Source organism: Toxorhynchites rutilus, chromosome 1 (genome assembly GCF_029784135.1).
Source record: "Toxorhynchites rutilus septentrionalis strain SRP chromosome 1, ASM2978413v1, whole genome shotgun sequence".
NCBI classification, from domain to species: domain Eukaryota; kingdom Metazoa; phylum Arthropoda; class Insecta; order Diptera; family Culicidae; genus Toxorhynchites; species Toxorhynchites rutilus.
The window spans coordinates 91,940,538-91,955,337 of NC_073744.1; the positions used below are offsets into that span (position 1 = coordinate 91,940,538).

At 37.3% G+C, this 14,800-nt stretch overlaps 1 protein-coding gene across 1 annotated transcript in view; it reads left to right on the forward strand.

Moving 5' to 3' along the window:
* Window positions 1-8,314: 8,314 nt before the first annotated feature.
* LOC129761988 (sodium-dependent nutrient amino acid transporter 1) overlaps window positions 8,315-14,800 on the forward strand; it is a 38,554-nt gene continuing 32,068 nt past the window's right edge. Inside the window, 1 exon segment of the mRNA XM_055759897.1 lies at window positions 8,315-8,553. Coding sequence (XP_055615872.1) covers window positions 8,443-8,553 — 111 coding nt within the window. The 5' untranslated portion in view covers window positions 8,315-8,442.

Sequence of the window (14,800 nt, forward strand, 5' to 3'; positions counted from 1 at the left end):
GATATTTGTGTGATCGAATTGAAAGAGGAAGTGATGTTCATAGATACAATACAAGATACGCGAATGATGCAAAAACACCCAACTTTATGTTTAGTAGGTCGCAGAACTCGTTGTTGTATAAAGGTATAAATTCTTTCAATTCGATGCCCAGAGAAATTAAACGTGCGGCAACAATGGCAGAGTTTAAGGAAATGTGTATTTCACATGTAAAATCTGTTTTGTAAACTGGTTTTATCATTTTTTTCTAAATAATTCATTTATGTTTTTTGATTAAAATTTATAAAATTTATTTACAGGTTTAACTACCATATTCGTACTGATGATGATGATTTTTTTTTGTTTTGTTAATGTTAATGTTTTGTTATTGTAAAAAAAAGTAAGCGTTATCTACGGAAGTTTGAACCTCGCGCGCATTTGGTGCGCCTGGATTATGTTAAGTGAACACTGGCAGAACACTGATACTTAATGAAATTTTTATGTGGGGTCTGAAGTGGAAACAGGAATGGGGATAGCTCATTCAGAATTGTCGTAAACTATCTTTCTATCGGATGGTTAAATCGAGTATTTCTGAATTGTGACAGATCTCTATCATGTTCTAAGTAGACAATTTAGATATTGGGTTCAATTCCCAATCTGTCAAGGATCTTCCCGGGTTGGAAATTTTCTTGACATGCTTTGAAAAAACTTTGGGCCTGAAGTTGAGATTATTATTATGTTAATGTGAAACACACCTTGCCTATTTATAATGTTCGATTAATAGAAATTCATGCCTGCAACAGAGTCAGTTCACTTTGATTTGGTTTTATAATACTGTTCTCTTAATTTGGTTAAACATTAATATTATCTATTAGATAAATCGGCCAGTTCAAACCTTTGTAGGGGTATGAGGTGGGTCATATCATCAAAACCACAATATGTGACATTAGGTGAAATTGCCGACTGCTCACTAGTAGGTATTAGAAATCGCGAATGCCTTGATTCTACTTCATCAAATTATGAACAGACTGGGTTAATTTCCAATATCTCCTCTCTCCACAGTGTTCGTATGAACGAACGCTGCATTTACATTTCTACCGAGCGATTTACGCACGCCTCATTCGCAGTGGTAGGGAAAGTGGGAGCAAAGTAGTAACTCTATAAGTAGGAACATGTCCATTTCCTGTGTTCACATACCATTACGTTTTCCGCTTTTCATAGAATATTGTAGCTCAGCTTATTGTTGTTCAAGATAGCAAACGGTTTTTATTATAAAAATTGGGGGCAAAGTGGTCACTCGCATATATCATGCTAAAAGGGATAGATTTATGTGTGTTTTCTAGTCCAAATTTGTTTAAATCATTATTCGAATAGTAGGTACATGTGAAAAAAGCTAGGCCTATTCACCTAGAGTCCGAGTGTTTGGATTTCGATCATATCGAATAATACACAATGTGTCATGCAAGCAACCTCTCACGAACATATAACCAAATATGAGTAGATCATTCAGATACTTGTATGAATGACAGTAATCACTTGTGTTACACTCAATGATTAAACCAAGAGAGGAACAAAGACTGTTGATTGCATATCCGAACTGTACCAAACATCGCACACCATTTTCGAAGCCTGCATACAAGTTTGAATCGCATATATTGTCCCGTTCTATTATATCGAAAACCGCTGCACAGGCAAGTGCAAAGCAATAAATGGTACAAGAAAAATTACGTCATCATTCGGTCACCACTTGCGGAGAGCAGCGAATGGGAAAAGAGCTAAAACGAGAGAGTTTTTGTTTCTCAATGGAGCGGTGTTGCTAGTAAAACTATGCGGTCTATATGAATATATATATATATATATATATATATATATATATTAAAGGATAGTAGCGTTAAAAACGAAAAATATGATCTGACTACCCTTCCCTTAGCCTCTATCGAGCTAAATAATCATAAAGTTTTCACTCTCGGAGACTTAAGAATCAGGATCTGCTACATTAGTTGAATATGAATCATTCGCTTTGCGAAGTTCGTATGATCCTGCTGTTTCATGATGAATGGAGAGGTTCGATATGTATATGTTAAGACGCGTCTACATTACGCCAATCGGCCTTGGCCGCCCGGTAAAGCCGACTATAAATTAGCGTTGACGACATTGTTCTTCATGTGTTCGTGACGGCTTCGTGCATCCGATGGGGCTTCGGATTCGTGCACCCGAGAGGGGTGTTCACATTACATAACGAACCGAATATGCCGCCTTGTACAGGCCGATCGGCATCATTCGGCATAATGTGGACGCGCCTTTAGAGACAAAGAAGAAAATAAACTTTCTGCACAGAAAGCGTACATCACGGTTTTGCTTGCATGCTGGTGTATCATGAAGTGCGAACCGATGCAGAGTTGGCTCGTTCTCATTTGTGTCGTGAATTGTAGCACGTAACAACAAAAGAATGCCGGTGGGGGAAATGATTTCTGTAGGATCATATTTGAACGAACGAAAACGAGTTTTTCAGTGAATAGATCAATTGGCGAACACTGCCTAGAGTCATAATTGGAATTTTCTCTTACGTAAAAAAAATAGTAGGAAACACATAGCGCTTTCATAATTAGGCTTGGTTTTGGTTGGGTGGCATATTTTTCTTGGGTCAAAGCCACAAAAAGGACCCCTTCAAAAGCAGAAGGTAATAAAGTATATCAGCTTTTGAAAACAGAATATTGTCAACCATAATCCTCCACTGACCACTTTGCCCCAAAAACAACAAAGTAATTTCTATGCGAATTAATTGCAGAAATCGGAAAAAAACCTCTTTTAGAATATGTGAACAGTCGTCCAAACTATTGATTTGTTGAAAATATCGGGTCAAATAAACTAAATATCACAAGAAATTCCTTAGATTTAAACACACTAAACTACTGCCGAATGACTACCAAGAGAGCGATTTTTGTTTTTATTTATTTTTTGACATCCGGCAGCTTCACTGAAGTGCAGGGTGACTCAAAAGTCTTGAAATTCTTCAAACATAAGGTGACTATCAATACGACTTCAATAGTCAATAGTTAAACTACCAAATTTTGCCCCCACTAACGCCATATAAAAATATTCTTCACTATTACATCCATTCCTCGGAATATTATGAGTAGCTAATGATAGAAATTCACAGAACAAATCTGTGAGAAAATGAGTGTACTTTGTGTAAATTTAAACCATTCACGGATTAAAGAATGGTAATGTTTTGGTTGGAATGATAATGGTTTTAATGTTTTCTGATTTGGTACCCGTACTGACAAAAAATTGTCCTACGTCAAAACTAGTTGATTCAGGTGGAATGCAGGAGGAAAATTTTCTTAATACCATGAAATATTTTTTCGAAACTGCGTTGGAGTACATTGAAAAATAGAAGCCTAGTCTAGGAGAAACAAGAGTATTATATTAACAACTTGCTCTAAGATTACATTTCCAGGAGCACGGGCCAAACACGAGAATATCGAATCGTTCCACTATGCTGAGCGAACGTCAGATTCGTTGTTGTAGGTTTTGGCACTGTCTAATCACCACGAGTTGTATGCTAAAGAATTAAAGTCCATTTCTGATTGGCCAAATATTCAAAGTAGCATTAAAAAAACTACTGTTCATATACACTCGACAAAAAAAAACAGAGTGCAAAGTCGCGATTTCTAGGTGATTTTTGAAATACTGTTACTCCGTGAAAAAAGAATGCACCAGGCTTACTTCATCATTGTCAAAATTACAGAAGATTTTCTAAAACACATTAAAAATCTGTTTTGATAGTTTTTCTAAATCGATACAAAAAAAATCATTTTTTCGTCAAAGCAACAAATTAGCCTTGCAAAAAACTTATTGGAGTTTTCAAAACATTCTTTCGATTTGCTGTGCGATCATTATTTATCGAATTGTTCATCGTCAAAGAAGAAGAGGTCATTTTTCATTAAAACAGAAACATCTGTGTATAGGAAGATTCTACAGGAACGTTCTAGGCAGCAAATGAAAGCTGTTTGATTAGGTTAATTAAGTTTGCTATTGAGTTTGTTAGAAAATAAATATTTTGGTATACAAACAATTGTAAAAAAAAGAAATCATTTTTTTTATTTCTTCCTGATATTTTAGTCCACTACATCTATACATACTCAGATAAAAAAATGTTCGTAATTATTTCAAAACTTTAAGGTTGCAGTTTCAAAATGAAATATATCCTATCTACATGCGTTCATTTTCCACGAAGTAACAGCATTTCAAAAATCGACTCCGCTTTCGAGTGTAGATTATAACTAATGAGATAAAAAAAAGTCACAGGAGGGTTGTGTTCAGGGTTGCCAACTATAATTTAAAAAAATCAGTAAAAAATAAAATAAACATCAGGATAAATCAGGATAGCTCATATTGGGTTGTCCGAAAAGTTAATGTCAATTTTTGGAAAAACGAAAACATCATTTTCAATCAAAGCATTATAATTTAATTTTATATCCATAGTTCTGTTTCACAATTTATCGTCATCTTTCACACAGCTTAAATATTCTATCCTCCCAGAACATTTCTGCTTCCTCGTCGAAAACTACTGCGAGCCATACTGCCGTTCTACGCATAGCTGTCCCATGTTCCAAAATCAGCAACTTAGAAAACGCATTCAAAGTTTTCTAGCATGTCTACCAGAAGCTTTAAGCATTTCGGTTTAGCAATACACTGGGTTTTCAATAAACAGAAAACTATTGTTTAATGAAATGGGAACAAACAATGAGTTTTTTTTTGTGTTTTTTCGAAAGATTATGCATAAAAACATCGTTTTATGAAGAAATTAGTGATCTGCAACACTTTTGCAAAATATAAATCTATATATATCGCCGTTTTGTTCGCAAACTTGTTGCCATTTAGAAGGCAACTTCATTATCCCCCCCTTATAAAACACCCTCTCCTTATTTGCAAAAAACTCAGACAGCCAGTTTTCGCAATACTCTTTTGAGGCCAACTTAGTATCACCAAGAGCGTTTTGCATGGACCGGAAGAGATGATAATCACTTGGAGCCAGGTCCGGGCTATACGGTGGGTGCAATAGGACATCCCATCCGAGCTCCCGTAGCTTCTGTCGGGTCATCAAAGATGTGTGAGGCCAAGCGTTGTCCTGGTGGAAAACAACACCATTCCTATTGATCATTTCTGGCCGCTTCTGGTCAATCGCCTGCTTCAAACGGTCCTGGGCCGGCTCACCGCGCTTCGACCACGACTTTTTTCGCTCTAGGTTGTCGTACGTGATCCACTTTTCATCACCAGACACCATCTTCTTCAAGAATGGGTCGAGTTTGTTCTGTTTCAGCAGTGCATTGCAGGCGTTGATTCGATCTAGAAGATTTTTTTGCGTCAAATCGTGTGGCACCCATACATTCAGCTTTTTTTGGAATCCAACCTTCTGCAAACTGTTCCAAACGGTTTTATGGTCTATACCCAGTTCTTAGCCAATCAAGCGAGTGCTCACATGCCGGTCTACTTGGATGATTTCAACGATTTTATCGGTTTCCACGACGATTGGCCTACCAGTACGGGGTGTATCTTCGACAGCCACTACACCAGAACGAAATCGATCAAACCAACGCTGTGCTGTGCGAATCGTTACAGTATCGGGTCTATAAACTACACGAATTTTTTCGGCCGCCTTCGTTGCAGTTTTACTTCGCAGGTAGTAAAAACGTAAAATATGGCGAATTTCTTGCTTGGTGAACTCCATCTTTGACGCGCTATAACTTGAGACTGAAAAGGACAATAACAACACTGTCAAAACGACACTTGTAGCATAGATTGTCGTCTTTAAATAGCCATACAGTATGACCCGATGCGATAAGTACAACACAAGATATGTTTAAGTGTTGCCATATATTGACAATATACGACATTTCTTTTTCCCCAACCCAATATACATTAAAGTGCCAATGAATGTATGGGAAAAATCGACCTTAAAATTTCAAAAAGTTACTTCATACAAAATGTTCACCACCTCGAAAAAACACCCTATGCCAAATTTTAGCTCAATCGGACTTAAGAGAGAGTGGCGCAAAGCGGTCAAAGTTTGAGTTTTTTTGAAAATCGAAAAATCACCCAAGAGGGGAGTAAAGGAAATCGAGGTTTTCGAAAAAAAATTTTGATGCCAAATGTCTTAAAATTGCCTGAAACGCCGAGATCTAGTTTCATCTCGAAAAAAAAATTTTTGGCAAAAATCGATACTCTGGGACCCTAAACCTACTAAAAGTAGGTTTAGAGTGCCAATAAAAAAAGTTATCTTGATTTTCCATTCGGAACTTGCTACGAATTGTTGGTTTGTACGACAACATACCCTATGCAAAATATTAGATCATTCGGACTTAATTTAGTGGTGCCGCAGACGTTAAAATTTAAGTTTTTTGAAAACTGGAAATCGGGGTTGATTTTTCGATATTCAAAAAACTCAAACTTTGACCGCTTTGCGCCACTCTCCCTTAAGTCCGATTGAGCAGATATTTGGCATAGGGTGTTTTTTCGAGGCTGTGAACATTTTTTATGAGGTAACTTTTTGAAATTAGAGATGACCATTTTCATTGGTACCCTAATATATATCTATATAAATAATATAAATACACGTGTTCATTTAAACTTTTTTTTATTTGTTTGAGAATTAGTTCGTTCTTCCAAATCAAATTCGTCAGACAATCTGGTTTCAAGAAATTTTCTAGCACTGTTTCGGAAAGCCACGAAACAATTGAGGGTAGAGATAAAAAAAGTTAAGTACAGCTTTGCGTCTAGAGAATTTAACTTAATGTAAGATACACAAGTGCGAACCGGAGACCTATCATGACAGAAAACTTTTGTATGGAAACCAGTATATCTATTACAAATATTCTAAAGAGTACAAAAATCAGGAAAAATCAGGATTATTTCAGAAAAATCAGAATAAATTGAGTGTTTGTCAGGATATCAGGGAGCATGCTAAAAAGTCTGGGAAATCCTGAAAAATCAGGAAGGTTGGCATCTCTGATTGTGTCTAAGACAGGACCGCATAGTTGACGTAGAATTCCGTTATGCTATCTGTTGCATGCTGATTTGAGATAGATTTAAAGAATTACATCAATCAACTCTTTGATAACGATTTGGTGGCACTGAAAAGGTCAAGTTTTCTCATCAGAATATACATGTTACTTTATTATAGAGAAAACATATTTGAAATGGAAAAGGTGTTTATTCAACCCATTTCCATTTTCGATTCAAGCTCAAAGGAACACGATGCTATATGCCTCAATGCGAATTTCAATTGGACTAACAGCACCTTGTACTATATGTAGATCATAGGCGAAATTAGTTTTTCGAATATTCCTTCACTTTTCCAAATTTTTCTCGCTGCATGAACTTTCCTTGGGTGAAAATGAACACAACAAAACAGACAGCTTAAACCGGACGATCCGTTCTAGAGCGGGAACACGCATAGGTTTTATTGTAGCTCGATGTACGGTTGTAAACGACACTTCAAGCATGTTTGCGACATTTCGATTCCGTAGATCACTCTTTTTCTCACCGTTGCGGCTTACAACTTTCGATTCAGAACATTTTTGTTCAAATTTGCTTTTGAGTCTTTTTAGGGAGGCCATGAAAATAATGTTCGATATTTCCAGTTATTTTTTTAAGAGTAAATCTTCCTGTCGATTAAATAATATCATTCTGAATAACATTATTATATTGCACCACGATTGATATGAGGTACAGACTAAGGAGGCGTCGCTGATTAATGATCAGTTGCACCACAATAGGAAGTATCCCGTGTCGGCCACACATACATAGTACTGGAGACTGCAACATCCCAATTATGAGAATCTTTGTAATACTAACCTCGAGCCAACCGCGAGTAATCAGTTACATATTACTAACATAGTCGTAAGACGAAAATTGTCAAAATATTGAACTCACGGCCCCGTCAGGCTAACGCCATATGTGCCTTAATAAAATATATATTTTGGAAAAAAAAACATTATTATATTATAAGAAACATATTCACATGAAAGGATTGACTGGTGCCTAGTACTCTTACTGTAGCGCGCTCTGAAAACCCCACTATTTGTCACCAATCTTATCTTTACCTATATTGCGCACGGATTCATTTCAATGCCTTTCAGTGATCTGAAGAAAAGTAGCATCGCACTCTTGTTCATTCTGCAAAACACCTAAATAGCCCTGGTTTACAACCGTAATTACTTAATGGCACAATTTGTTAGCCAAACATTTAAGCTGAAGGCGAATAATTTTTATCGTTTTGATAAGTTCTTTTGGAAAAATGTGCAGCGAGCGTTTTGTCACTCACAATCGATTCGTCAGTAGAAAAGGAAGCATTTTGCTAGACGTTTGTGTTCATAAATGTGGCAATTCTACGGGAATATTCTGTATTAAATTGTGAATAGAATATTTGCTGAACAATCACGCTAAATTTGAGAATCTGTGATGGATAAAGATACTAGCGATTCTGGTATAGCAACCATAAGCTATCCCCCTTCGGAAAAAGCACGAAACTCTTACGTTGTTAACGGATGCCATGGAGGAACCGAAAATGTGGTAAGATATGATTAGGGCACACACAAATGTAATATGAATTCAACAAACAACACTTTATTTATATAATTTATATAATTTCTTTTTATTCATTTGAGGGAAATGTTTTTTAACAGATGATATTCGAATGATAATATTAAGCTGTCAAAAAAGTCCTGCGGTATTTCCGCGAGGTGTCGTTGTAAGCGCGTAGTTCTAGTTGTATTCATTGTATCGAGTCATACTATAGCTTGTTGGAAAGGTATTTTTGCGCGCTATAATATAGCCCATGACAGTGTTTTGTTTGGTTAAGTCGTTCGTGAGTTATAGTGTCGCAAATATGGAGCAAAATAAAGAGAAAATCCGATATATTTTACAGTACTACTATGACATAGGCAAAAATGCATCTCAAGCTGCCAATAAAATTTGTGCAGTTTATGGACTCGATACAGTTTCCATTTCCACCGCACAACGATGGTTTCAACGTTTTCGTTCTGGTGTAGAGGTCGTCGAAGATGCGCCACGCTCCGGAAGGCCTGTCGTCGAAAATTGCGACAAAATCGCTGAATTAGCCGAGAAAGACCGGCATAGTAGCAGCCGTAGCATCGGCCAAGAGCTGGGGATAAGTCATCAAACCGTTATTAACCATTTGAAGAAGCTTGGATTCACAAAGAAGCTCGATGTATGGGTGCCACACACGTTGACGCAAAAAAACATCTTTGACCGTATCGACGCATGTGAATCGCAACAAAATCGACCCGTTTCTGAAGCGGATGGTGACTGGCGATGAAAAGTGGGTCACTTACGACAACGTGAAGCGCAAACGGTCGTGGTCGAAGCCCGCTGAAGCGGCTCAGACAGTGGCCAAGCCCTCATTAACGGCCAGGAAGGTTCTGCTGTGTGTTTGGTGGGATTGTCAAGGAATAATCTATTATGAGCTGCTTCCCTATGGCCAAACGCTCAATTCGGACCTGTACTGCCAATAACTGGACCGCTTGAAGGTAGCACTCATGAAGAAGAGGCCATCTTTGATAAAAAGAGGCCGCATTGTCTTCCATCAGGACAACGGCAGGCCACACACTTCTTTGGTGACGCGCCAAAAGCTCCGGGAGCTCGGATGGGAGGTTCTTTTGCATCCGCCGTATAGTCCGGACCTTGCACCAAGTGACTACCACCTGTTTTTGTCCATGGCGAACGAGCTAGGTAGTCAGAAGTTAGCCACAAAAGAGGCCTGTGAAAATTGGCTATCCGAGTTTTTTGCCAATAAGGAAACGAGCTTCTATAACAGGGGTATTATGAAGTTGGCATCTCGTTGGGAACAAGTCATCGAACAAAACGGCGCATATTTGACTCAAAACAGATGATTGTAATCAATTTTATGAACAAATGAAAATTCAAAAAAAAATACCGCAGGACTTTTTTGACAGCCTAATATGTGGCCAATTCAACAAAACTCACAACAATGAGATTGAGTGTCATACGTTTTATATAAAAGTTAGAAATCACGTGAACTTGGTGGAGATGTTACTATGCCTTATAGTTCGTGCCTGGCACCAAGTGAGCATTGTTGGTGGTTTTGTTGGTGGAAAATTTGCATTAAGAGAAACTTGTGAAAATTGACTGTCCCAGGTTCATGCGAATAGAGGGTCAGGGTTTCAATGAGAGAAACCTAATAAAAGTGTCCTAAAAATTGGAACAAGCTATGGAGCATCACAAAATTCCAATTCGATATGTCATGTCAGAAAGAAGGCTCAGATAGAACAGAATGAGTATGAATGAACACATTGTAAATTTGTTTGACGTCGAATGAATGACAGCAGTATCGACAAGCGAAATAAACGCTTCACAATGATAAAATATATTTTCAATATTACTTAACAAGCTTAATATTTCCAAGCGCTGTCCCCAACACATAGGGAACGTCGTAGAGAGTATGCCAAAGCGTTTTCAGTCGGTTATTGAGGTCAAAGAGAGTTATATTGACTATTATTTATTTGTTTTTATTATTATTTTTTTATAAACCATAAACTGATTTTTTTTATGTCATACCCTAAAAGCACCCATTTAGGAACAAAAGTCATTTTATGTTTTTCTAAAAAAATCAATCAACGATACTAAAATGGCAAAATGGTTTACTAATTACTTTATTACCCAACTTTTAATATTGGAATATTTTTAGATAACAGTTGTTCAATGTAGAACAACTGTTGTCTCGCATTTCACATTGTTTATTCACTTGAAGCTAATCTAGATCGATTATTATAATATACTGCTTTCTTTCGTTTCGATGAACATCTACAGTATCCGACACAAAGAAGAAACCACCCCAATATACATAAAAATTTGAACAAAAAGAAAGCTATTTATTTGAATTGTATGTTTGAGAAACTACATAAACACCGCTTTTATCAAAAATCTGATACCAACAAATACGAGGACCGTTCAAAATTTTGAGAAAAACAGTTTTATGTCATTTTCTCGAAAGTGCGTCGAATGGACTTATGGTGTTTCTCAAACTAACGATTCATTTATTCTTACGGTCCAAATCGTCCCAAGCCGTTTGCAGGGCTGCAAAATGAAACCGTTTAACTGAAAACGTTTTTTTAACTTATTTTTTTTGTTTTGCAATCTCACCAGCGCTCGGCACGCAAACATGCAGCTGATATTGGGTTGGTAGCCTAACCCACGAGATGTTGTCTTGGGCCTCCAAAGATCGCAAAATGCACGATTTTATGTCAGACGTGATATATCTGTGTGAGGATCAGGAGTCATCATCCCTTGTCCCCATCACAAAAATTCACATTCCAACCCAAGCGACTGACTGATTATTGTAAAGTGCATGTTATCTCACAGAAAAGCATGAAGACCGCTGTAAAATGTACCATCACAACATATCGAATCTAACAATGTTCTTCTTTATCTGCTATAATAACAGTATTCAAACAACACTGATAAGAGTGTTGATGATGAGTATTACAAGTAATAATTAGGGCGTTCCCCGAATCGTTCCCATGTTATAGTCATCCATTTTGTGTTTCCTTCCAGGTACGCATCTATGTTTCTAGTTTCGCACACAGATAGCGCTTAGACACAGATAGTCTGAAGTTTTGTTTCTCCCCTTGTCAATAAACACCCCTAGTGTCAGCATACAAAAGTAGTTTTTTTTACAAAAAGATTTGTACTTGCTAGAAACTAGTGTTTTCTCTGAAGGTAAAAAGTATTTAGCAGTGACTCTCGATAGCAAGCAAGATCAATTGGAACGCGCATTTAGATGAAATTATGCAAATGCATTGAGGATTAGTAAAAAAACCTTGGGTAACAAATGGGGACTAAGATCTAAAATCGAGCTGGATTCATACGGTGTGATCTAGGATAACATATGAGTCATTGGGCCTGATTCTCGAATACACTTCACGGTAGAAACGAAATAAACGGCACGCCATCAAACTGCGTTTTACGAGTTAGTGAAGTGTCGAAGATAATAATGAGTTTTCAGGCAGAATGCGCATTTTTCAAATAAAAAATCAATAATAAAAATTAACTTCTTCGTATCAAACTGATATTCAATGTGAGTGGAAAACTTTGTTTTCTTCATGTGATATAATAATTTCATACAAAAATTTCATCTGAAGATAATTTGATATTATAATGATAAGTTTAGTGGGAAACTAATCTCGTATACAAATGTCGACAACGTACCGTTGTCATCGCGGATGCGTTTCATTCCGTTTCCACCGTGAAGTGTATTCGAAATGTATTCGAGAATCAGGCCCATTAGTTCGGAAAAGGAAAAGCTAGGAAAATTACAAAGGTTAGCTACAATTTCCATCACTGTAGCAATTCATAGTACGCCATCTAGAGCACTAGATGCAATGTTGAATCTACTTCCCTTATAGGGTAAATAATGTTGGTTGGTTTGTCCGTTTGTCCGAGTCTCTATTTGCATAGTGCGCTATACTACTATACACTTTGCAACAACTATTTCTTTGCAACACAAACAGTTAGAATTTCAACAAGATGCATTCATACATTGTTGAATGCTTAGAATAAAGTATATTGAACGTCAATTTAATTCAAAAGAGTCGTTTGTTTATTTATTGTGCTTAAATATGATAATTGCAGCTGTCCAGTTTCTATAAAACCACTTCAAAATTCTTAAGTATTATCAATGAAAAATTCAAAAAGATCGGCTGATTTACATGTCAATAATTGGCAACCTTGGCATTTTGACAAATAACCTGGAAAGTTCGTGTTAGCATACTATTTGCAAATTCTGCTGAACGGATTTCTCGAAGGCGACCTTCAGCTCTTCAATCGTGGTGTACCGTTTTCCCTCAGTGTATATTCTGCGTACAAGGATCTCCCTAAAATTTTCAACAGGATTCAAGTCTGGAGAGCGAGCCGACCATCAAAAAAAATAAAGATTTTGGTTCTTAATCCATTGCTTAGTTTCCTTGCTGGTATGAATCGTAGCATTGTTTTACTGGAATGTGAATTTTTTGTAATGATATCCACGCAAAAACGGTAAGGGAGAGGATGGTAGGACATGTATGTGATCCCTGAATGATGTTAAAGCTATTTTGTTATTTACGCCACGTCGGAAAGTGCTCCGGTTGCACCCTACGCCAATCTACACTATCGACCGCTGAACGTACCACACCTATTCACACGCGAGGGATCTCACGCGACTATTGTACAATGAAGCCCGATTTACAAACACATATAAAAACACAAAGAAAGTCAAAAGTAAACATCAGGAAACAATCGAAATAGCTAACTCCTTAAAACTACATTGAAACTACTTCTTAAAATTAGTGAATTTATATACAATTTATCTTATTATCTATCTTATTTGCTATACTAAGACTAGAAAGGTGAGAAATACGTGAAATAGTAAATAAGTTTGATTATTAACCTATGAATGAACTTAAACTTCAAAATAGCAGTGTAAAATCTATAAACTTTAGTGTTGATACTAGCATACCGCCATCTTTTCTGCATTTCGGAAAAATAGGTGAGAAAATAACTTAAAACTAAAGCATAATCCTAAACGTAATTTATGATATATTCCTACAACTAAACAGATATATATATATATATATAGACAAACAAGTTCTTCTGTACCGAAACCGCTCACAAAATAACAAAACGCACATTTATATACAAGGTTAATCCAGCGAAAAACACTAAAAGTAAATTTGAAATTATAATTAATTAGCCTAGCTTAATTTATACACAGCCTAGCTTAATTTATACACAGAAATTTTATAACTTCTGTTCATTAAAATAAACCACCTAGAGATAGAAGTTCATCGAATTTTGTTTCATTGTCGCTGTGATCAACATATTATAAAATTCTCTTACATCAACCCCGAGATGTCGAAGAAATCAACCAACTCTGGACGGGTAAGCGTCGCATTACCTACGACGGATGACGTAGCCTCAGGTAACGCAGGTGTCGTTGAAACGTTAGCAACCAAAAACTCCGTCAGCATAGTTCCCCCTCCTAGCGGAACGCAGGTAAATTCTAAAGTAATTAAGGCTCAATACGCGTTGCCCCATACGCGTTGTCCGAAAGAAACAAGATTTTCATTGTCGATTATGTAATGAGCGGGATAACGATAAGATGGTACAGTGTGATGGTTGTGAACAGTGGTTCCACTACGAACGTGTGGAAGTTACAGATGATGTTGCGAACGTTACCTGGATCTGTCCCATCTGCAATACAGCGAAGGATTCAGGGCCAGTAATGACTAATCCCCCCACTAGTATCAACACAGAGCAGAGCATTCATAACACTCCAGAAGAGCAGCAGCAAGGACAAACCGAGCCGGCTAAAAAGGATGTGCCCTTGGAATGTCCAAAAAGTAAGGCATGTTCAGGCAGGAGTGAAGCAAAGAGATTGAGAGAGTTGGAGCTTCAAAAACTCAATGACGAGTTTCAATTGGAGAAAAAGTATTTGGAGAAAAAGTATGTGATCCTGAAGGATTGCGTTAACGATACGTCAATTGTCGTCAGTGATTTGGAAAAAATGTCTAAGATTCAGGAATGGGTCGAAGAAACCGAACGCCATGGTGAAGAGGACGATTCCGGTTTAGTGGAAGAGGAGACGAATGGACATGCATCGAACAACGCGAAGCAGTCACAGGAGCACCCCGCTCCAAATCTCACTCAGCCCAATATCCGACCATCGATTCCTCTGGGTCAACAGGATCAACCGTCGCAGCGTACACACATGCACCACCTTAGTACCACTGGAAATCGACCATCG